General features: G+C 30.6%; 2 protein-coding genes across 6 annotated transcripts in view; one reads left to right on the plus strand and one right to left on the minus strand.

The window, feature by feature from the left end:
• LOC148620815 (Kv channel-interacting protein 4-like) overlaps window positions 1-6,579 on the plus strand; it is a 45,055-nt gene extending 38,476 nt beyond the window's left edge. The window contains exons 6-7 of the mRNA XM_088574644.1: window positions 3,691-3,753; window positions 4,641-6,579. Coding sequence (XP_088430770.1) covers window positions 3,691-3,753; window positions 4,641-4,688 — 111 coding nt within the window. The 3' untranslated portion in view covers window positions 4,689-6,579. The remainder of the gene's footprint in view (window positions 1-3,690; window positions 3,754-4,640) is intronic.
• Window positions 6,580-9,603: 3,024 nt separating this feature from the next.
• Window positions 9,604-23,670, minus strand: part of LOC148620816 (Kv channel-interacting protein 4-like) — a 160,082-nt gene continuing 146,015 nt past the window's right edge. For 4 of the 5 annotated variants that reach the window (XM_088574642.1, XM_088574638.1, XM_088574641.1 and 1 more), the window contains 6 exons: window positions 18,008-18,132; window positions 14,736-14,805; window positions 14,275-14,345; window positions 11,187-11,399; window positions 10,813-10,875; window positions 9,604-10,486 (listed from right to left, as the gene is read on the minus strand). In XM_088574642.1, the coding sequence (XP_088430768.1) occupies window positions 10,439-10,486; window positions 10,813-10,875; window positions 11,187-11,399; window positions 14,275-14,345; window positions 14,736-14,805; window positions 18,008-18,132 (590 nt within the window). In that variant the 3' untranslated portion in view covers window positions 9,604-10,438. Of the gene's footprint in view, window positions 10,487-10,812; window positions 10,876-11,186; window positions 11,400-14,274; window positions 14,346-14,735; window positions 14,806-18,007; window positions 18,133-20,272; window positions 20,459-23,670 lie in introns of those variants that run through there. The other variant, XM_088574640.1, reaches the window with a different exon arrangement.

Here is a 23,670-nt window from a genome sequence, read left to right on the forward strand (position 1 = left end):
TAACGAAGCTGTTCATTAAGCTTTTGAATGTGATATATTTGTTATGATAACTTAATTTTCGGATTTAACAGCGTAGACTTTACATTATATAGAATTGCCTTTTTACTATGAAACTGTCCGGAATTTAATTTCCATTCGTCAAACGATCCGACACAGCAATGCATCGTTTTCATACATTTCTCAATCAATATTTCTTTGAATGTAAATCTATAATGAATCGCCGTTTTTTTTTTAAAGAAAAAGGGCATGGTTTACTCGCGCAATAAAACTTTAACATCTTAACCGGAAATAAATCTATAAATTTGAGGAAATGGAGGTAATTTTTAGCGGAAAGCGTGTGGTAAGCGTCCTCTGCTTTACTAGAAACACCCGCCGAGTTACTCATAAAAAGTCAAGTCCGTAGTAGACGAAAGGAAAAAGGAAAACTGTTGAACAAATCAATTGTCATAGTGCAGATGGAAACACCGTAACGATCCACGAGTTCATGAAGACGACCATAAAACTTCTGTAGTGATGACTTAAATTTTGTAGAAACAGAGTCCTATTCAAGAAATCTAATTGTAAAAAGTCTTACGCGATACAAGTAGTCTGCAGAGGTACGGCACGCTCAGGCATAACGTATGAGTTGTGATATGACAACTCCATACGCAGGTGCTGAAGGAATATTGCCACATATGAAAGGAAAGTTTACAAAGAAAAGTCATCGCGTTTTTCGTATAGTTGGCAATAGTTTTCCTTTACCATCATCGATCTCTAAGTGTAGGTCAAGATAAGAGGCTGACTACAAAGTGCCTGTAGTATCCTTTATCTCAAGTTCTTTAGGGTAGATGCGATGTATCAAATATTCGAAACTTGGATAATTTAACGATAATACTTCATCTATATAGCTGAAACTGAAATTGAAAAGGATCTAGCGAATGATGTTCCTTCTTTTGAACAAATCAGCTATAAAGTCAGCCTCATAAGAGTAAAAAAAACTTGGGGTAGTAAAACATAGTTGCCGAAGTGAAAAAAAAAGATAAAAAGTAAATGAGTGTAACTACATTAAACACAATTAAATTATGGACGACCATATACTAAATTAACTGTATAATATACTTTAAGAAAAAAAATAGACCCCTTGAATTGATGTTGAGAGTAGGAATGGAAATATTAATTCCCATTTCAAACGATTTTGATATCCTGTCTCCTCTTAGTCTTAGCTGCAACGTTGTTTTGATTATAAGGCGTCTTATGCAATGAGTTTATACGCTATGATCGGAAACGAAGAAATGCTACACGGTCATAACATTTTCAAATTATATAAATATTTACAACCAAGAGGCGGGATGGTTGCTTTAATCATGCATCTTGGTACATAAGTATCATTATAAATTAATTTATAGTTCCATTTGGTTGCTAATTGAATCTATAATAGGACTTCAAAAGAAATGCTTTTGTCTATGTTATTACTGTTTTGTTACTGAATCTCGTTTGATTCATCAATGTGACTCTGTGAAAGTTTTTTTTTTTTTGGCATTGGATATGGTAAAAATGAACTACATACACCGTATTGATTCAATTGAAGATCCACAGAGTACTTTCCTAGAAGAAAAGCAGGTTCTTTTTCGAACATTTCGGATATGTTAATTCTTAAAAAGAAATTTGATAAAGCTCAAGTGAAATATGTTATTTATTCTTGTCATTCACCTTTTCTCTATTCTTTTATATGCTATCTATAAGTCTAGAGTTATTCCCGAATTTCAGACGTTATTGTGTATGAAGATTGTGTATCTGTGTTTCTGGTGATTACTTTAACACAACATTTTGTGATTTTGAGGTGTTTCAATTATTACACTAATGCGCTTCGGTATTTTTAACCGATATTTGCAGTTATAGACCTTCCGAATTCTTAGGCAAACTTCAAATTTGTTAATAACTTATAGATAATATTTGATAGAATAATTCTATTTTACGTAAATCGTCTCCGTCTCCAGCTTTATCGTTATGGTCTTGTACTTAGGTTTTGAACTTGACCTTTCAGACGATTCTCTATATTATTTGCTGATATTTATCAACAATGTAAAATTATATATATGCTTAAGGAGGTAGACCTAGGGTAAGAGACATAACTCTTGAAATCAGTGATCTGTTTGTATTATATTCAATTTCACCAAAACCTATCAAGCTTTCATTTAAAACAGAATGATATCAGTCCAAGTCACATTGATGCTGACATGAGCTTTATATAAAATGGTGAATACAAGCGTTCCAATGATTGGTACGTGTTGTATCCCTTACTCTAGGTCTACCTCCTTCAGAGGGCGTTTGAGTTTCTAACGCCACACACTGGTCGACACATACATGATTGATGGTTTCTGTTCGATTTGTGAATATAATTCGTTTCATATAAAACAATTTATTGTGGTTTAAAAAGACAAAGCAACTACACGATGTTAAATAAACAAGACTTTTTAGTTATAATAAATACGCTAAGAAAAATATTACGGAAGTTTTACAAAAAAAACTGTTTCTGGAACACCAATCAAACGTAGCCATATTTGATATCATTCTAAGCATTCTAATATTTATGTCTGCAATACACATTATTTTAAAAAGGTTTTCTCCTAGGATATATCCTCAAACTGATTTAATCTAGTCATTTCATCTGGTTGCATCCGGTAGAGACATTTTCTCTTCCTATCAAAATATCCAATAGTTACTTTGTATTTCATTTTGTGTCGACGATCGATATTCCTCTATTAACTCGGTGGGATTTTTTCTTTATCTTCTTACCTAAAAGTCATTTTAGGACACTGCAAATTAATTAGTTGGTCTATTAACTCGGTGAGATTTCTCTTTTATCGTCCAACCCAAAAGTCATTTTAGGACACTGAAAATTAATTAATTGGTCTGAAAATATAACTTTTTGAGTGAGCGCATTCAGTTTATGGTTATCCCCAAAAGGAAATAGACTAAACCTGACGTTTAGTTTTTGAAGTCGACCAGGGTGCCGAAAAAGCTCACCAATCAATTTAGCACACACGAAATACTCTGACTGAGTATTTGTGTTAGCTACACAAAATGAGACATGTAGAATTAAAAATTCAGTATTAACAAAGAACCACTGTAAAGCGAGAACATTTGAGATATTTTAGTATAATCAAAGTATTAAAAACACTAAAATATATATATATGATTGGTATTTTTGTAATTCATAAATAGTTTTATCCAAAAACAAAATTAGTCTAAATGGTATTTTTTGTACAATAAATCTACAAGATCCTACAAGAAAAAAAAAAGAAACAATTCTTTGCGTAGAATGTTGAGTCAGATTTTTTGTTTTGAGTGAGTAATCAAGGGGGACAAGATTGTAGCGTTCCAAGCAACAACATTAAATGAACAACTCGGACTCCACTGAAATCTGGGAGCATGGACCAGGTGTACCGGCAGGGTAAGCGTAAATGGCCTGTGATTTGAAGTTAACAGTTCCAAAAGAAAATATATTGTTTTATCTTATTTTATTAGTGAATGTGTGTTTTCATTAGTTTATTTTGCCTTCACTTCAAATGAGCTTTAAGTACTTTTCCGTCTTAGAATCAGGCAAAATGTGTATAAGGTGTGGCAAAAAAGACCAAATTGAGAAAAACGGCGTTCCACTTTTTGCCTGATTCTTACACAGAATGGTACTTAAAATGTTTCTGTTTACAGAAAATGGATCTGAATAAAGACGGTGTCATCACATTAGAAGAATTCATGGATAGTTGTAGAAAGGTAGTATCAACCATCTTTTCCTTCCATAAATCACAAAAAAGAAGGTTGTAAAATAAAATTTAAGATTGGAACTGTAGTGGTTCTTCAATAAAATGTATTTTGAGCCACAGAAAAGAAATCATATGTTGAAGTCTGTCGTTGGTGTTTATTCAATAATAAAAAAAAACATTTAATTTTTATTTGACATGACACTTATTTTGATAACAACTCGGGAAAACTGTGAGGTCAATACATGAAATTATCGTTGGATTAAACAAATTTCAGACCTAATGTAAGGAAGATAAGTCCATGCATTTAATGAATAGATTAAGAATAACCAAAATAAGTCACTTATCTAATGCATTGCGTGTATTTATTGTTGCAGATTCTTCATTTTGGCAAATTTTTCATTCGAATATTTGCCATATTGAAAAAAGGATGCTGCTGTCATTGAATTAGAATTTACAGTTCAGTTGCACTCTTTGCACTGATGAATAAATCATATGTAATCCGAATACACAGTATTAACAGTACATAAAAGGTTCAAAAAATCATTTTTTTACGAATCTTTAGCAATAAGAAGGATCCACGTTGAATATAAGACAAAGTGATAATTATTCGGTATTATTTATTACCCGTTATTCTCTACATATAAGCAATATTCAAGTTGTGCCGAGTGGGTAGAACATTTCGTTGATCTTTTTATATAGCTTGACACTTTTAAAACTAATGACATACGAATCTAGACCATAACTACAAACCATAACATTTCGAAGCATCGTGGAAGGAACTAGTTATTTAAAATTCGTGTATACAGGTTTATATAACGATGGTGCACTAAGAAAGCCATACCATAACTATTTATTTATCTTTTTATTTATTTGTTTTTATTATCATTATTATTATAGGACGAAAATATAACAAAAGGAATGTCAATATTTGACACAGTACTGTAAAGAGGAAGTCCATACAGTTGGAAAAACAAATACCATTTAGAATCAACAATACAGCGTTTACAACTAAGCATCATTTTGTTGTACAATTAATTACAAGCGTAAAGAGACAACATGTGTTCAACTTGAATGTTTTGTACATTTAATTTTAGACAAAAACCGGTTTATTGCGCTCACTGTAACATATTTTTAACTATACGAACTTATACATTCATAAATTTCATCTGAGGAGCTTTCCTGTACCTAAAGTTGGAGAAGAATATTATATGTACGAAATTTACAAATGACGGAGATGTACATGTCATTTATCAAAACTCCATCATTCAGTATTAATTATATAAATTCATTTCCAGCAAATGGTATAGATGACTTTCTACTTTCACATTCACTTTCGTTCCAAAAAAATATGTAATAATATCGAATTAAACTGATTTCAACGGCTGTAAAATTGGAGACATAACAATGAAATCCATGCAAACAGAAACTTGAATTTAGTACTACATAGACTGTATAAATATCACAGCATTGTAGACGCATTTTAGAAATTTTACGTTTGGAGATGTATTTTTACTACCCATTACTGGTATAGTTTTTGTTTCATATCTAACTTATATTCTTTGTCTAGTATAAAACCGTAAACCAGTTTCCACCAAGTTAGAAGTAAACGGCGGTCGTGAGAGTCATCTATTGAAAGATTATTTCATGCAACTTCATCAGCTTCATTTGTATTTTTGAGCGGGATATATTTGACAGGAAGTGATCTGCTGATAATTTATTGTTTTATTAGAATTCCAGTATTTGCCTCTATATGTTGTTATCACCTTTTATGATACGAATGTTTTTACAATTCAGTGTCTTCCTCTTATGCTATTGTACGTCAGTTTATTCATTGTTGACCTCTCATCTTTTGATAATAAGCAGGCTTTACAAATCAGACAGGGGATGGTTCATGCATGTAAAAAAAACCACCGAACTCACTTTTATTTCTTAACAGTAGCTGATATTTTTCATTTGGTTGTTGCGGTTTTGAGAAAAAGAAATATAGATTGTGTATGAAATTGACACTTTGTAAGATTTGGTTACTGGTTTAAAAAAATGATGTTGAACCGAAATCAGAATTAATCAATCCTCTTCAATGACATCGTTAGTTAAGTTTGGAAGGTAGTAAGTCTAAGGTTGAGTGGTATGTTTTAAGTTGGTGTGTACTAATTTTTGTGGGTAACCTATCTTGTGTAGAATTTTAAGCTACATAAAATCCGATTGACAAAAATGTGCAAATAAGCTCTGGTGAAAGGGGAATAACTACAATTTTGTACGGCAACTCACAATGGAAAAGATATTTAATATTCAACAAAAATCAATTGAAGCAGATCGAAACCAACATTGTTCGAATGATAATATCATTCCGAAAGTGTTCATTGGAAAAGCTGCAGTTTATTAAAACCATTCAAGATTTAGGATATTTCATTTGAAACAACTGTATAAGAATATGATAAACGTATTATGTGGAGATCTGACATTGACACACTGACATATTTTTCTTAAAATAATTAATGAAACTAATTAAAAAAACTGTTGCACGTTCTGACATGTTGATTTCTGTTTTGTTTGGGTCCCCTGTTCATTTTTTTTCGGCTTCTTGTAAATATGAGACAATCTCGTCATATCATTCATGTTGACATCTTTTTTAACTTCTTAAGTTTTATTTTCTTTTTCGTTATTATTACAGTTGTAAATTATGGATCAAAATTCTTTAAAAAAATACTGTTCACATGGTACAATCTCCGTGCTTTTTTGTTTTTATTCAATGTCACTAAATAAAATTTCAATTGTTAAATTTCTATTGAAAAGTATGACGCGCTAATGAAACATATGAATAAAAAGCTTCAACCAACTGAGTTTTTTTTACAACCAAAAGAACTGATACCCATGAAATAAAATTACATTCATAGTTTCATTTGCTGTAAGAGCAAAATTACCTAATATATGAACATTATTTTGTATTGTTTGAAAATAAACACTGAAAATTGATGGTTTTACTGAAGAAGATACGTCAAATGAGTGTTAATTTTATAATTTCATTTTGGTAATATCTTTTAATTTGAGTTTAGTAAGTCTAGCTAAAAATTGAATCGAACTTTCAGTTATGAAATTAAATTAATCGAAGATGAAAAATTAGTTACTCATACTTTTCGTTTCTAATTTCTTATTGGTTATGTCGTCTCTTAACACAAATTTGGGCGTTTATCTTGAAGTCAGATAGACTGTTTGTAGCATTTCCTCTCTTACAAATGATCATATACAAATAACTCATTTCCATCTCTTTTTTTGTGTGTATCGCTATGTACATGTACTTGTTACAACCTTCGGTTAATAAAACTTGATATCCGTTGAATTTGAATAACTGATGCAAAACTTTCATGAAATGTCATTTCAAGAAGCAATTATTCTAAAAACTGCAAAAACAATGACGGACAGGTAACAACACAACATGAAAAAAAACAACAAAATAGAACAAAAGAGAAATGAAAATAGTTCAAAAAGAAGTATCTCGGTAAATATTCATAAATCTTTTTGGTTGGCAAAAATATGTTGAGTTGTTATTTTATGGACAAACCTATCGTAAGAACGGAAATTCTCTCATAATAACATACTTATATATTACCTGCACAAAATATAGGTATATAAACTATACCAACAGACAAAAGAAACGATACCTATCTTTAATTTACGATTGATAATTTAAATTAAGGTTAATCGAAAGAATGAATCTACAAAACCATTATTTTTTTCATTTGCCAAAATTGTAAGAAAAAACATTCTTTTTTAGGAGAATAAATTGCATTTTTTCCATAATTTTGATGCAAAGGTCACAAATCAACCTATTAATTCATCATAATATTTTACACTTGAACAAAAAGCTTCCAAATCTCATTCATTTGTCACAAAATTCATTCAAACGGTTGTCTGCATTCAAAATTACCGCGATTTTCTTGAAATTCGATTTTGTTAAAATAAAAAATGGTATTGAGTGTATTTTTTTTGGTCTTTAAATCCAAAATGTTCAAGTTACTATTTATTACATGTACATTGTATTTACTAAACCAGAACCTGGACTAAGTAAAACACTTCGACACTTATAACAAATCTTATTATGCAGCAAGGAATTTAACTCTAGGAAAGGAAACCGGACAGATGGTGTACAAAAAGTCAGAACAAAAACAATTAGGGAGTTATTAGTGCTGATATACAAAGACAATAGGTTAATCCAGTAAATAGTAAATAGTCATCTTAATATCAATCTGTTTTAAATTACTACTGTTTGAAAGTGTAAAGAGACTATTATCTCTATTGTATTGTGAAGTATCCAAAGTACTACTAGTCACGAGACTGTTAAGCTAGAATGATCTATCTATCACATTTAGAAAAACCCTTAAACTTTGGTTCTTGCTATTTAACATTTCACTGAATTTAAAAAAAACGAAAGTATTGTTAAGTCACACATGTGAAGTGCCTTATAAAGGAGCACAAGTATGTAAGATCTTAATAGTGTTTTTGATTAGAAATGAATATCTCGAGCAGACAATATATAGTTTATATTATCTTTCATTCATGAACTCCAAAATTTCATTTTAATACAACTACTACTGCTGTTCACAGTTTCGAAAGGGTTTTTTGGCAGCTGCAGATTGTTCTGTACAATTAGATGGAATGATGTTGCCTGATTTATGCATAAATATCACTGGAATAGGTATGGTGTAAAAGAAACACAAACCCATCCGAATGAAAATGTCAGCCAATAGCCATCCATTGGTCTTCAATGAACAAGAGAAAATCCTCATACCACAGGGCAGGCTACAGCTGGCCAAAAACATCATTATACACAGGTATAGGAAATGATTTACTCCTATATACTTAAGAAAAATAAACAAAAATAAAATAAAGGTGAAAAGGAAACAAGATATATATAGGCCAGGCTAGGGACAAGGGCAAAATATGCTGGGTTAAAGTATTTTGATCACAATCAAAATATTACATGTCCCTTGTTACAACGGAAATAAAGAAACTGAATATGAATTACATAAATGTACAAACTAAGGACTTCTAGAAGTTAACTGACATGCAAAAAGGTTTTTAGTTTTTTTAAACCTACAAAAAGATGTCCTCATCGTATGTAGAATCAATCCCAATATTCTTTCCATGCGGGGAAGAGAATCACGGTACATCACAAGTCATACAATAAGGTTACAACTCATTAAGTTTTGATAGCAGACAATGAAATGTACGGGAAATTTGTTTGCGCCATTTTTCCATAATGCATTTTAACTAAATTTGACCTTTCAGTATCTTATATTGCAAACTTAACAAACAATTTTATGATGATTTCTGGAGGTTATTAGTTTTGAATGAATGATTTAAAAAAAAATCTTAGAGTGGAATTTAATTTTTGTATATTAACAGACTGTCCTCATTTTAAGTAGTGCTCTAATTGCTGTTCTGTTTCATTTTAGGGCAATATCAAACGTTCCAAGCTTTTTTGTGGTTTGTGTCCTGTAGACATGAACACACGTTCTAAACTTCTTTAAAGTATTGGAAGTATGCATGTAAAATTATAGATGTTGATAAATCTTGAAAATTTGTTTCCTTGTATATTTGCTGGTAGTGCATTTTTCGACTTAAGCAAAAGAATTCAATAGCAAGTTTCGCAAATCAAATGCTGAAGTATTTTTAATAATCGTAGACACATTCGTTTTGTATTTTATATTTTGTTATTTTTCCTATTTATTTTTTTTGAAGTAAAATTTTATTTTGCAGTAATGTTACAACCAATATATTGTCGTTTTTTTTTTAGTATGCACATACATCGAGTGACATTGAATTATCTCTCTTTGTATGAAAAACAGGAAAAAAACACAACTTTTTAATCGGATACCGTTTATTCTATGGTTCAACAAAACATTGGCGAGGAACCAATGCAACAAAAAGTCTTGTATATTTCAGGTCAGAAATTTAATTAAGGTTTACAATACAATATTAGTAACTACTTCAAAATTTTGCAAATATTCAGTAATATTTGATCAAACCTTTTTACTTACAAAGAACTATGTTTCCTAATAATATTACATAAAACAATCTTTTCATTTAAGATAAGAAAAAAAAAAGATAAAAAGTATTCTACCGAAAGTGAAAAATCTGCACAATCTATTCGAGAACTACTCATCGTGCAAACGTACCTATTATTAGAATATACACACGTATAAAATTGGAAAATTGGATTTAAATATAATGAGAACAAGAAATACATTTTCTTTTTCTCGCAAAACAGTTTAACATAACCGGGAAATGAATCAAAAGAGATGATTCAAAATAGAACAAAATATGACAAAATGATCGGTTGTGAATGAAAAAGGTGGAAACACACCATCAATTTTAGACGAAAATCTATGAGGATGCCAATTTGATTTTGGTCACAATAATTTAATGCTAAAATGAAGAGCTCTGAACAGGATCAAAGCCTTTGATGGCATTAAATGCAGTCAGTTCAGTTATGTACAACAAAATACCATCGTAAATGGATATCGATTAACCGGAAATACCCGGTTGTGATACGTCATCATCATTTGATCACATTGTTTGATGACGTTTTTTCCCCAAACTTTCTGGAATGTGATATCACATGCAAAACATACACCACATTCTCTCCTTAAGAATGAAATTTGACTGAGGAATTTGTGATAAACGGAAAACATCCACTACAGAACCGTGTCAAAAATTGCCATTCCCTTGATTATATTTTCATCCTGAAAATAAATAACAGATCAATAAGAAATGTTTATTTAAAAGTAAAACGATTAAAGTTTGGTTAAAAATTCACTTATTTTAATTTCATTCAGTTATCAACCAAGGTAGGCGTAGGTTTTGAAGAAAAAAGTTTTCTTCTCTATCTATTCTACACATGGCTGCCAATAGTCTAAGAAATGCCTGTGACGTAGAATGGAGGTAGTAATGATAAATTGCAACTGTCGTAAATATTCTAACTTAGTTTATATCTCACGATGAATAAATTAATTAAAATTTCATTTAAGGGTCAAAGAGAAAGCTAAGAAATCGCAAAATACAAACTTACCCGTCGACAAGTTTCCATAAATTCTTCTAAAGATATTACTCCGTCCTTATTTAAGTCCATTTTCTGAAAATATAAACATTTACTATTCTGAAATTTAAAACAAATAGGCATAAAAAGTGAATTTCATGTTTAACATTTATTTTATTTCCTTTTCAATTTTTGCTTTTATCATATTTAAAATTAACGAGAAGCTTAGAAAACAAATATTTGTTTTTTTTTAAAGCAGCGAAAGACAAGTGTCAATATGGTCTATAGTATGTACATATACTTGATACTTAAAATCGTAAAACACCCCTCAAATATTCAACAACTTATTTCCAAATTGTGAAATATCTTTGATGTTTAAAAAGCGACTAAAGAATTCGTTTCAATACCTGGAAGACCTTGTCCACGTGATCTCGAGTTGTAGTTTCGTCCACAGAGGGTTCTGAAAAACGTCCCATCATATCGTATATTGCTGATACAATGTCCAACATTTCTTCTCGTGTTATGAGACCGTCCCCATTAATATCGTAAAGACTGAAAGCCCATTGTAGTCTTTCTTGAAGTGAACCACGTGATAAAACAGAAAGTCCTATTACAAACTCCTGAAATAGAAGTGAACCACATGATAAAACCAATATAACAGAAAATCCCATCACATAGTCATGAAAAAGAAATGAACAACACGATAACAAAAGTCTATCTTAAGTATGGTCTCTGCTAATTTTCAGCCATTTTCGTCAGATTTTCGGACTCGTCTGGTTTCATCCATTTTTTAGCATTACATTTTTTTTACCCAAGGTAATATATGTTTTATAAGGATATTATGAAATCCTTGTTTCTTTTTCGAGTTTTATAACAGATTAAACCTACTTAAACAAAACCTATTAAAAATCAAGAGAAATCTTTTTCTCGCCAAAATTTCAAATTATATCTTAAAAACGAGCAAACTGACCCATAATTTGTTTTCTACTTATATTGTTCTAGCATGAAAGATCTTAAAATATTTTACAACCCTTTGAAATCCCTGTCATTCTTAAACTGAGAAGCAAACATCCTTAAGAACTGCAGTAGGTAATGCTAAACAGACAATCATAATTCTCCTGAGATACTCATGACAAAATTTACTTTTTTAACAGATTGTATATATGATCGTCATCATGAAAGCTATGGTGTATCCATCTGCACCGCGAGAACTGATTTGTTCATCGTGTCTTAGTTTTCCTCCCTCGTCCTCCCCGAACAGAACTTTCTAGATAGCAAAAGACAACAAACCTACCGATGCACTTAGTTTATACTCCCAGATTTTAGTGGAGTTCCGGTTGCTCATTCATTTTAGTTTCCATGTGCGTTTTTTCATGTCATTTGTTGTGTGTGGCTATTTGTCTTTCACTTTCATTGTGATCATAGCCAATCCAATTTAATCAGGAAGGCAAACCATCCATCAATGTTGTTGCAGTTAACTGATAACGCTAATGAACTTTGCTGTGAACTTCTAATCTTGCAATTTAATAATTACAGATCATAGGATAAAAATAACGCCTTGCCATTATTTTTTTTGTTGGATCGAGAGTTAATAAGTGCAAAACTTGTGCACTTTTGTGACCTTACTTTGTAATTTACCATAATGCAATGTCCCTTTGAAGTATAATTTTGCTTAATTTCAATCAGTGAAAACTACATTTTACGAAAGCTCTTTGACATTTGAAAATTAAAGCAAATGCTTGCAACGGTTTCTCATGGGATTTGCCTTTCAATTAAATTGTGAAGTTTGTAATGAAGCATCCCATCCCTTTCTTAAAAAGCCTCGGTAGCTTTCTCAATTCTCTTGTATTCTTGTTTTCGTAAATCTACCTTTTGATCACTCTGAATAAATATCCTTTACATTCATTACTCAAATTCATCAAAGTTACAGGCAAAGCCATCATTATTAAAAGATAAAAGACTGGTCATCAAGTTTCATGAATAAATAATTTGCTTTGGTATATATAGCATTGAAGGCCATTAAATATTTCACAAAATGTCAGTTTCTGTTTCTATCCTTTCCTTTTCTACATTTGATTTTTTTTATATCTTTGATATATCTAAGTACAGGCTTACATAAGAATCGTGCAGAAAAAGAACAAAAACGTTGATGATATTTTTTGTCAATTTCTCTTGCATAAAAAATATCAGAAACTCATATTTTTGATACAAACACCAAGACGAATTTATCTTAGGATGGGAACAAAATGACATTTAATAAAACAGTTTAGCCGAATCATATTAATGCTTTTCGCACTAACTTGCCTTTTTTCCCTTTCCCAATCTCCCGTAATACTTCAATAAAAAAAATTGTCAAAAAATGACAGTTCACTTCTGCATGATCTTTTGGTGATCCTGTACTTAAATTCTTAATCCAAATTCAGAGGCCTCAAATTTTATATGCAGTGTAATCAATCTATTATTATGGAAAATAACAATTGTTTAATGTATTGATAATTGATTGGTATGGGAATATCGCCGCCCATTTTACTGTATATGAAGGAATAGGGATGGAAAACGGGAATCTTTAAAAGGACGGATAGGGAAAATTTGTGAATAGTTTTTGAAGCATTCATAAATTTTGAAAATATACCCAAACCCAATTCGGAAACAAAAATTCAATAGTAGAAATTTAAAAAAAAAGATTATTTTATAGTTGATGATAAAATAACATACATTTCGTTATAAATTGAAAAATGACTGGGGAATCGGTAGTTATCAATGGCGAGTTGGGCAATGGGGAAATCATATATGTTACGAATAGAAAGTTCATAATATGAATCTACCTCATACTCATGTTCTATGAACCTACCTCAAATTTATGTACCTACTTCAAAACATGTAACTATGAACCTATCTCAAACTTTATTGTATAACGAACCTACCTAAAAATGTATTGTAATATGAACCAACTTATTGAACTATAAACCTACCTCAGAACTAAGTGTACTATGAACCTACCTCAGAACTAAGTGTACTATGAATTAACTCAGAACTAAGTGTACTATGAACCTACCTCAAAACTAAGTGCACTATGAAGCTACCTCAGGACGTATTACACTATGAACCTACCTTAGAACTAAGTGTACTATGAACCTACCTCAAAACTAAGTGTACTATGAACCTACCTCAGAACTAAGTGTACTATGAACCTACTTCAGAACTAAGTGTACTATAAACCTACCTCATAACTAAGTGTACTATGAACCTACCTCAGAACTAAGTGAACTATAAACCTACCTCAGAACGAATTACACAATGAACCTACCTAAAAACTAAGTGTACTATGAACCTACCTCAAAACTAAGTGTACTATGAACCTACCTCAGAACGTATTACACTGTGAACCTACCTCAAAAACGTATTACACTATGAACCTACTTTTAAACATATTGAACTATAAAAAGTAATCAAGGTAACCAATCTACCTCAAAACTTATTGTACTATGAACCTACCTCAAAACTTATAGTTCCACTTCGGTCATGGTCGAATGTGTTAAATACGTAATGTGCATATGAACTAGAATCTGTGTAAAATAGATAAATACATGTTTGTAAATAAACTGTCTGTGCCAAAATAAGGGCGTGTGAAACATTTTAATGTTTTACTAATCTCCTTCATATTTACAAAAGTTTTAATAAGGAATGATTTGTGTTATGTGACATGTGTCAGTTTTGAATTTTCTTGGTGACCTTATTTATTACTTCTTTAAATGATTGCCAAAACTAGTTTGGAAAATTTGTAATATATCTAATCAAGCATTTATATTATTACAATAATACAATCAGAAGTTCTGCCTAAGTCTTAGATGAATCTATACTGAAAAGTGATAGTAACGATTTTGCATGTCTGATATTCTAATAAATAATATCATAGAACTAAACCGATATAATACATTAAAGTTGCATGATCTCACCTCCTTGTGGAAAGAACTGAGCATAGATTTCTTTAAAAGTTTCTTCACTTACAATACCCGTAGGACATTCCTGTAAAATATAAATCAATAAGGTTGATGGCATGTTTATAGCCGTTCTGCCTGTTTTGTACCCAACAGTTGAAATTGAAGGACAATCAAAACGTCATTTACCGATATTCTTTTTTTCTTTTTAAAAAAAAACAAGAATGCAGCAACACACACACACACACACACACACACACACACACACACACACACACAAAGTAAACAAATACAAAATACACAAATTAATCTGATACGACACATTCGTGATCACAATTGTACACGAATATAAAGGGGTAGAGAAAGTGCAAATAGGCTTTTCATATTTTTGTTTCCGTTTATCAAAATAATACAAAATTAATTTGCTACAAATCCAAAATGGGTAAATTCTCCCATTATTCCCCAGAGAAAGTTCCCTATGGAATCCCTATTGAAATTTCTATCAAATTATTTTTTTTCAAATTCTCTAGCAAACTGTTGTTTGTCATGAAATACAATATTATTTTCACATAAAAAAATACTTTATAAACAAATTTCCTTATTCTCTACATTCCCAAGTCCCCTTTCCCTATTTCCCTCTTTACTGTAGAATGGAAAGTAAACTCCGTGAAAGAACTGTGTCCAATAAATAAAAAAGTAGCAATAAAGCACAATTACGTTGATTATGTTCATACCCTAAGTAGTATTTGAGTTGAAATGAGCAAAAATCTTAAAGCAAAATAAATCTACATGATCACCAAATAATCATTAACTCTTAAGACAAGACACCAATCACTTTTTAACACTTTCGTCGTTACTTTTACAAGCAGGTCATTAATGGCGTCTGAGGTACTAGACATCGGCATGAAAATTCGGATTCATATTCGTACATTTATGATTTTCATCTAAAAATACAGAAGATAAAAACAACAATTTGATCACCATTCCATATTTAATTAATTTTGCAAGGGCTATGTACTTCAAAAATACTTTCAATATTTAGGAATATGAAATTTAAAACTGTTTCTATATAAAATACTGTGTGTTAACCTTCAAATTGTGTAACACTTTTCCGGTTGATAGCGACTTTATCAAGATTCTTCAAAAATATCTTTTATCATATTACGTTACTAAATTACTCTGTCGCCCATACAAAAACCTACACATTTACCACAATAGCCTCGTACAAATGTGAAAATAAATGTCTTTTACAAAAAGATGGCATTTATTAAGGAGAATTCGTTTCAGTTTTATCACTTATAATTATCCAAAACTGATTGGTTGGCTGATATGTTGCAAAGCAACTGACATTTAATTAGGGAAGATATAGCTCCATTTGATGAACTCATTGTAGTTCAAGTGGCCATCCTACCATATCTAATATCGACTAGACAAATTTACTGGTATCTGATCTGAGAAACTATGGTCTAATACAAAACAATCCGTTTGTTTGTATTGTCTGAAAAATTTTTTCCTTCTTCTGTTAAAGTCAAAGCGTTACAGTCTTAAATCAATTGTAATTCTATTTTTATTCCTGTCAAATTAGGAAATTATGCAAATTATACATTTACAACTACGAAAGCTTTGTAACAGAATTATTTTGAGGATAAACCAGACATTATGTAAACAAAAATTTGAATAAATCAGGTATTAATTGAATTATATTTTGCTTGTTAATCTTTTGTTTGTTGAGACGAATTTAAGTTAATTACTTTTCAACAATTTTACAAGAATAAATGTCTTTCACAAAAAAATATCTGGGAATGTCGGGAATACTAATATACGGACCATGTCTGCCATCCATTAGTTTTCAGCTCCAGGTTTACGGCAAGTTGGTGTGAACATTTATATTCTTAGCTGCTGTAAAAATAGTTTTTCAAAGAACGTCCTTACAGATGTGTAGTTTTTTTTATCATTTGTCCAATTTCATAATTCTGTTTTGCTTAATTCTTTTCTTTTCTTTCATTATTTAGAGAGAAAAAAGACAAAATTAATGAGTTGTAAAGTAAGGAACGTGAGTTTAATACCGTAAACAGAAAACCACAAAGTGCAAATAGCACATAGGAACTAAAAAGAACAAACGATTACTAGCAAAACCATTCATACAAAAACTGGTGTGGACTCAAGTTGCACAAGGAAAATTTATAATCCATGTTGCATAAGATAAGGATCGAAAAAATGTAAAAAGTAATGAAGGGAACCAGGATTCTAGGGGTATTCAAAAGAATATAATCCAAGGATGAAAACTAGACAAGAAAACAGACAAACAAAACAAAGAAAATGAAATAACCAAAATACCATGTGCAAAGAAACAAAAGTAAATGCAATGAGCAACCCACTAAAAAGGTTGTATATTGATTACAAAAAAAAAAAAAAACAATACAAAACAAAAACAAGCGTGCCGGTAGTGTAAGTGTCGGCTGATTTTTTTTTCTAGAAACACAATTTAAGGACATCTGTACAATATAGAGGAGATTTCTCATGCTGCAAATACAAAAAATACTACTATCAATATCGGAACTTTTCGTATATTGAGCACGTTTTTAAAGAGTACCCTGTCATCAAAACATTAGTAAACGTACTATTTTTCGCGGTGTTTTATTTTTCCTATTTTCGCGGCGGACAGAAAATTGCGAAAAAATAGTACCTGCGAAATTGCTTTTAAACACTATATAACGCTTATCATTTTTTTTTAAACATCGAAAATTGATACCCGCGGATATGTTGACTTGACAGAATTCGCGAAAATTAGCAACCGCAAAATATTAATACGTTCACAGTATATAAAAATATCTAAATCCGATAGTTAATTGTAAACAAGAAGTACTCAAGCCCCAATAGAGTAATCAAAGGAACCAATATTCCAGCGGAAATCAAAATAATGTACACCAGGGACAAAAACCAGACATGGAAAACAGACACATACAACACAAAACATAAAATGAACAATATAATATATACAAAGTAACAAAGTGAATGAGCAACTCAGACTCCACTAAAAACTTGGAGCATTGACCAGGTACACCGGTAGGGTAAGTGTCCTTTGCTTTAGCATAACAGGTAGATGTAAATGAGGCCATGTCTCGACGTAAGTCAATGAAATCATATACTCATGCATTTTTCTTGTTTAAGAATGATTGAGACAGTACGGGGGTTGTTCATATATTGGTTTCAGGAATATATTAACAATGAAAGTGACAATAATTTTATAAACATTTTCCCTCAGTTTTTATACTTTTAAAGTGTATTACTTGTTTAAAGCCTCTGTACATTATTTGTAATTCTTTACGTGAAAACTTAGTATTTCTGCATAGAGTGTCCAACCCTTCAGGCTTGTAACGCACCACTTGTAACTCGAGTTCGTCAAACTCGTGATCTGAAAAAAAATTTGAAAAATATGAAACTGTAAATGAATTACCTTCCTTAAAAGATTCAGATAATATGTACCAATGTCCAATTCTTAGGTTGTCTTGGCTTGTTTTCCATTAACCGGTACGAACTTTTTCTAATTCTACTGCCGGTTCGTCTGGTCCGTCGACTGAGGCGAACCACTGAGTACGAACCAATAATAGAATCGTTCAAGTGGAACGAACCGTATAATGGAAAGCACCCCAAGTTTTTTGATGCGCACAAGTCTTGTATTATGTCTGAGATAATCAATATTCCAAATTAATTTATTCAGTATTTTTAAAACAAATTCTTAAACAATTGATTCAGATGATGTAAAATGGGTTACGCAACGAGTAGAATTGAGACTATGGTCCTCTTATATAATAATTATAATGTATGCAATATCGATGACCAATGCAATGATGAAAAACCAAAAATAAAAGCACAATATTTAATTTTCCCTTCCATGAACATAATACATTAAACAATCTTCAAAGAATACACAAGACTAATTAATTCGTCAATGGTACAACGCATGGATATTTAGAAGAGATACAGACATTTAATTACGCTATTTTTCATGTTGACAAGAATCAAAGCCTGATTTTAACAATTGACTTTAAATGAATATACAAATTTACCCATTTAATTTGCCAACAATAAGTTTTAATTTTAACAAGCTAAAAGTCTAAATCAATATGCCTTTATACAGTATTCAACAATACTTTAATTGATTTCAAATATTTGTTAAGTCTAATGGCATTTAAGTGTGTAAAAGGCAAATTCATTAAACTTTATTTTGAGAGGTATGTAACATATTTCATCAATTTCATTACATGTCTATCCATGGATTTATTGATAAAATTGTGTGTAAATAAAAGAATACAGTTGACACAGCCAAGTATAATTAGAAAAACACCATTCGTAAAACTGATATTCCAACTACGAATATAAAGGAACGAAATAAATAACAAATGGAAAAAATAATAATCGTTGTAGAATGAAGACGGCTTTATCATCTTAAATGAATATACTATATACTTATAGTATTATTTTAAAAATCTATAAAAGTTTGGTATTATAACGTAAGGTAAATAAAAGAAATATCAAAGAACAGGATGTTCTGCATTGGCGTAAATGACAAAATAAATTTTAAAAGTGAGAGAAACACCGAAATGCAAGACTATGAAACCTCAGATATACTCGAGTAATATTACAATGTTCTCACACTTCCCTTTTTAAAGCACTTGAAATCTGACCCTTGGGTGTAATTCCAAATATCTACTACAGAAGATAAAAGTTAAAGTTAACTGTGGACAAATAAAGAAAGATCACAGTATGTTGACAAAAACATAACTTTTGTCGACTATTCCATTGAACTGATACTTCGTATTACGTAAGATGGACGAGACGGAGGACTAATAAATGCAGACAGATTATCTAAGGAAACATTAAGATGACCAACAAAATTAACAAATTGTGACGGTTGAGAGTTGTACAGCTTCAATACAATATGAGGTCTAGACTGGTCTGACAGGAACTCTTTTCTTGCACCATATGACACAGTGGGAATTATTAAATAATGTTGTTGATATCAAAAAGAAAATTGCGTAAGTGGTTCTGAAACTTTACTTTAATATAGAATTAAAAAGAAATATACAAGACCAAGCCTTCATAAATCTACTCTCAAGGAAAATATTTACCATCCCTGGCTAAATTCAGTTAAGTAATAGTTCATGCAACAGCAAATACGAATTACCTTTTACAAAAATTACAAATGCATTTCATCAGTTAAAACAAAAACAAACGAAAATCACATAGTCATGCATGTAATTGCCTATGTAAACAGAACTTTTTATGATCTAGAGGTGACTCGCAACATTGTTATTTACTTGACTATTTTGAAACTTGCGAATGTAAAAATGTTTATTGGATGCAAAATATATATACTAGATAAAAGAAAATAATCCAAATCCATTACACATTATACAAATGGATTAATAATTTTGTCTCTTGGCATGTAAACATAATAAATCATATAAAAAAGAAAGCAAAACATTTTTATCCTAACGATTACCTTTGTTTGCATCATACAAGCAGAGGTAAATGACGATCACGTGACTTACCTGTTACGACCACCTTGTCATATATCACCCCCATTGCTTTTTTCACTCTTTGAGCAATTGTAACAGATTTTGTCAAATTAAAATTCATTTACTCCATTGATTAAAATCCCGGATGTAATTAACGTTTATATATTTAACTGACTTCAGATGTACATCAACAAAGTAAACGTTCGTTCTAATGATGTTGTTATATATCTTAAGTATCGGTAGTTGTTGAGATTAAGAGAAATGTCACCAAGCAACGGAACTGAGACAATTTGTCGCATAAAATGGCGGATTTCGCACGGGAATTAGTTTAAAATTCCGGGTTTAGTTAATAACAATGAAATTGTTATTATTTGTAACGATGTATATGTTAACTAAAATGTTAAACGTGAAACCATTACAATGATTTTAAAATACATAGTTTAATAAATAAATAAATAAATAAATATAAGCTTTTAAAAATAGTAAAAAAAGACATATCAAATTTCAAAGTTAGAAAGTTATATTGATCTTTAGAGACATTTACAATGTTTGATGAAACACGATATATAAATCACTTTAATTAGACAGCTGATTTGTAAAATGGAAGGAGAAATTTTTTACAGCAATTTGTGTACTATTTTTTTCGAGCGTCTTACCCTTCACATGTTATTCAACATTCATTTGATAAATTTTAAAAACATGAAATATTGAACACTTAAAAATAACAAATTTGAAGGTTTGATGTTTTAGTGTGTCTATAGCTACACTATAAGTAGCACTCCAGCTAAGAATCATGCAAAATGTGATTCATACATGGCACTCAAATACAATAGAATCTACTGGATTTTCAATGTGGATTATCTCCTAAGAGCAGGCAGATTTGAATGAATAATTACATATTTCATGTATACACCCATAAAACAACTTAATTACAAAAATAAAAATATGTAGCCTTTTAGGGGGTGTATCATATTTTTCAGATTTTGCATGATTCTAACAAAGACAGCTACTTGAAAGCTATAACTCTTTGTTGTTGTATTGATATTATAATGCATTGATATTAATATAGGTTTTATCTAAACATCAAGAGAATATTCCAACCATAAAATACAAGCTGTTGCCTTAAAATGATACTAATGTATTTGTTAAAAACCTTATAGTCCAGTATAGTATCTTTTTTTGAAATCAATAAAAACTTAAATGGTGATAAAGATGATAAACCAAATGAAACAAAGTAATTATCAAAAACATGATTTGAAAAACAAATATCCAGATATGACTAAATAAAAGCAACCATAAACGTGATAAATCAAACATAAGGATGAAATATTCATGTATACATCTTATATGTGTATATTTTATAAAGTTTTAAAAAAGAAAATTTCTTTTTAACAAAACTCCTCACGATTTTGGGAAACAACAGAATAGGACAATATATATCCTACTATTTAAACAACATTAAAGCTTTAATTTCATTTTTTACAAAACAAAATCTATCTAAAACATTTTAAAAGGACACAAACGTGAATATTTGCTAACCAACTTACGACATAAAAGAGTTTAACCGACAAAAAGGTCTTAAAAAAAAAGAAAAAATAAGAAAAAAAAAATCATAGTCGTTTTATGCAGTCAGTTTCTTTTTAAATTAAAATAAATATGATAGTTGCAACTGCAAATTAAAGTTTTAATTTCTGTCCTATATCTGTGTTAATGGAGATTTATTTCTTTTCTTAGAACTATAGAGTTCCAAATAAAACCTTAAGACATTTCGATTATCATTTAACTCGTTAAACAGTCATGTATTCTCACAAGAAAAGTCTTTTCGCTGCTTGATGCCCGTCTGTGTTCATTTATTACAGTTACGATTTCTAATGCTGCAACAGTACGGGTTGACGGCAGACAGCTTTTTCGCGCCTTATAAAGGTTACTGTAAGTTTACTGCTGAGAAATCTATTTCGATGAGGAAGTGAGAAGAATGATTCACACTTAGGTAAAGGAAGGATAAAACATTCAACAATCGGTTTATTGACAATAAACCGATTTCTTTTCAGTGATTCTAACTGATTTAGTAAAGCATTTTCATGGAGGTTTTTATATAGACAATTCGATTCGTTTTCGAGATGTATGTTAGATTTATTGTCAAAACAAAAAGAAAAAATATTATCATGACATCTCATTTTATAAATAGATTGGGAAAATAAAACTATATAGTTACTAGTATTTCAAATTTTATGTGATATATAGAAAATACCTCATCCTTTATGAAAGAAATTAGACAAACGACAGTAAAATAACTGTTTTATCTTCATTGCACCATGGTACCAATGATATCTTTTTCAGTTTATAAGTTTACCCCCCCCCCCCCAAAAAAAAAAAAAAACAAAAACAAAAACAAATAATAACGCAGTTTGATCATTCAGAGCGGCATTCAAAGTTCATTTTATGTGCAGACAGATTGGCTGCATGTTAAGTATCATAGGTTTCCAAGTTGTAACGTATTGGGAATAAAAACGGCACTTCGTTTCTGTAACATGTCATATTTCACATGTGTTTTACCTTTATTTGTCATACATAACCAACAAACACTACTAACGACTACGGCTCTCGCAGTTCATGGTGAAATAAGAATGTTGAATGTTAGAGGGAGTGTAATTGGCCTAAATTAAATAATCACTAATAAATCTGCTTCCAATTTGTCACTGATTTCTATCGTGTTTTGAACAGTTTTCAATATACTCTTTTGTCTGATGAATAGACTTAGACTTAAAGCAAATACAAAAAACTTTAAACAATGTTCAACCAGAATTTTACGAATAAAATTTGCTAGTTATTCAGAAAGAGTCAAGCATGAATTGTAACAAGAGGTTCCCAGGAGCCTGAACCGTTCATCTTGTTATTATTATTTCAAGGGCCATCACTCTAACAAGGAGTTGTCCAACAATTTTGACAGAAAGAAGACTACGGTAGGACTAATCATAAGGATCATTTCATCAATTGAAAATTTCTTTCTTTCATAGTTTTTAAGATATTGGCTGGAAACTGAAAAAAAAAATCATTTTTCGCCTTTCAAGAGCATTAACTCTAACAAGAAGTCGTCTGACAACTTTGATACTCTTCAGACTTTTGTAGCCCTTATAATAAGGATCATTCCAGCAACTGAAAGTTTCTATCTGTCAGTGTTCAAGATACTGGGTGTAAGTTGTATAGTTGTATAAAAGTAATTTTTCACATTTCAAGGACAATAACTCTAACAACTTCGGTCCTTGTAGACTTTTATAGGCCTTATAATAAGTAACATTTTGGCAGTAAAAAAACTTAGCTAAAACTAACGGTTTTGGAGATTTATTAGAAAATCGTCTGACTGATCCCAATGTTTTATTTTCAGTAACAGTGGCCAAGTTTTTCTATGGATAAGAAATTCCCACTTCAGA

Source organism: Perna viridis, chromosome 3 (genome assembly GCF_037379345.1).
Source record: "Perna viridis isolate PV_CMFRI_1.1 ecotype Kerala chromosome 3, ASM3737934v1, whole genome shotgun sequence".
In the NCBI taxonomy this organism is placed as follows: Eukaryota; Metazoa; Mollusca; class Bivalvia; order Mytilida; family Mytilidae; genus Perna; species Perna viridis.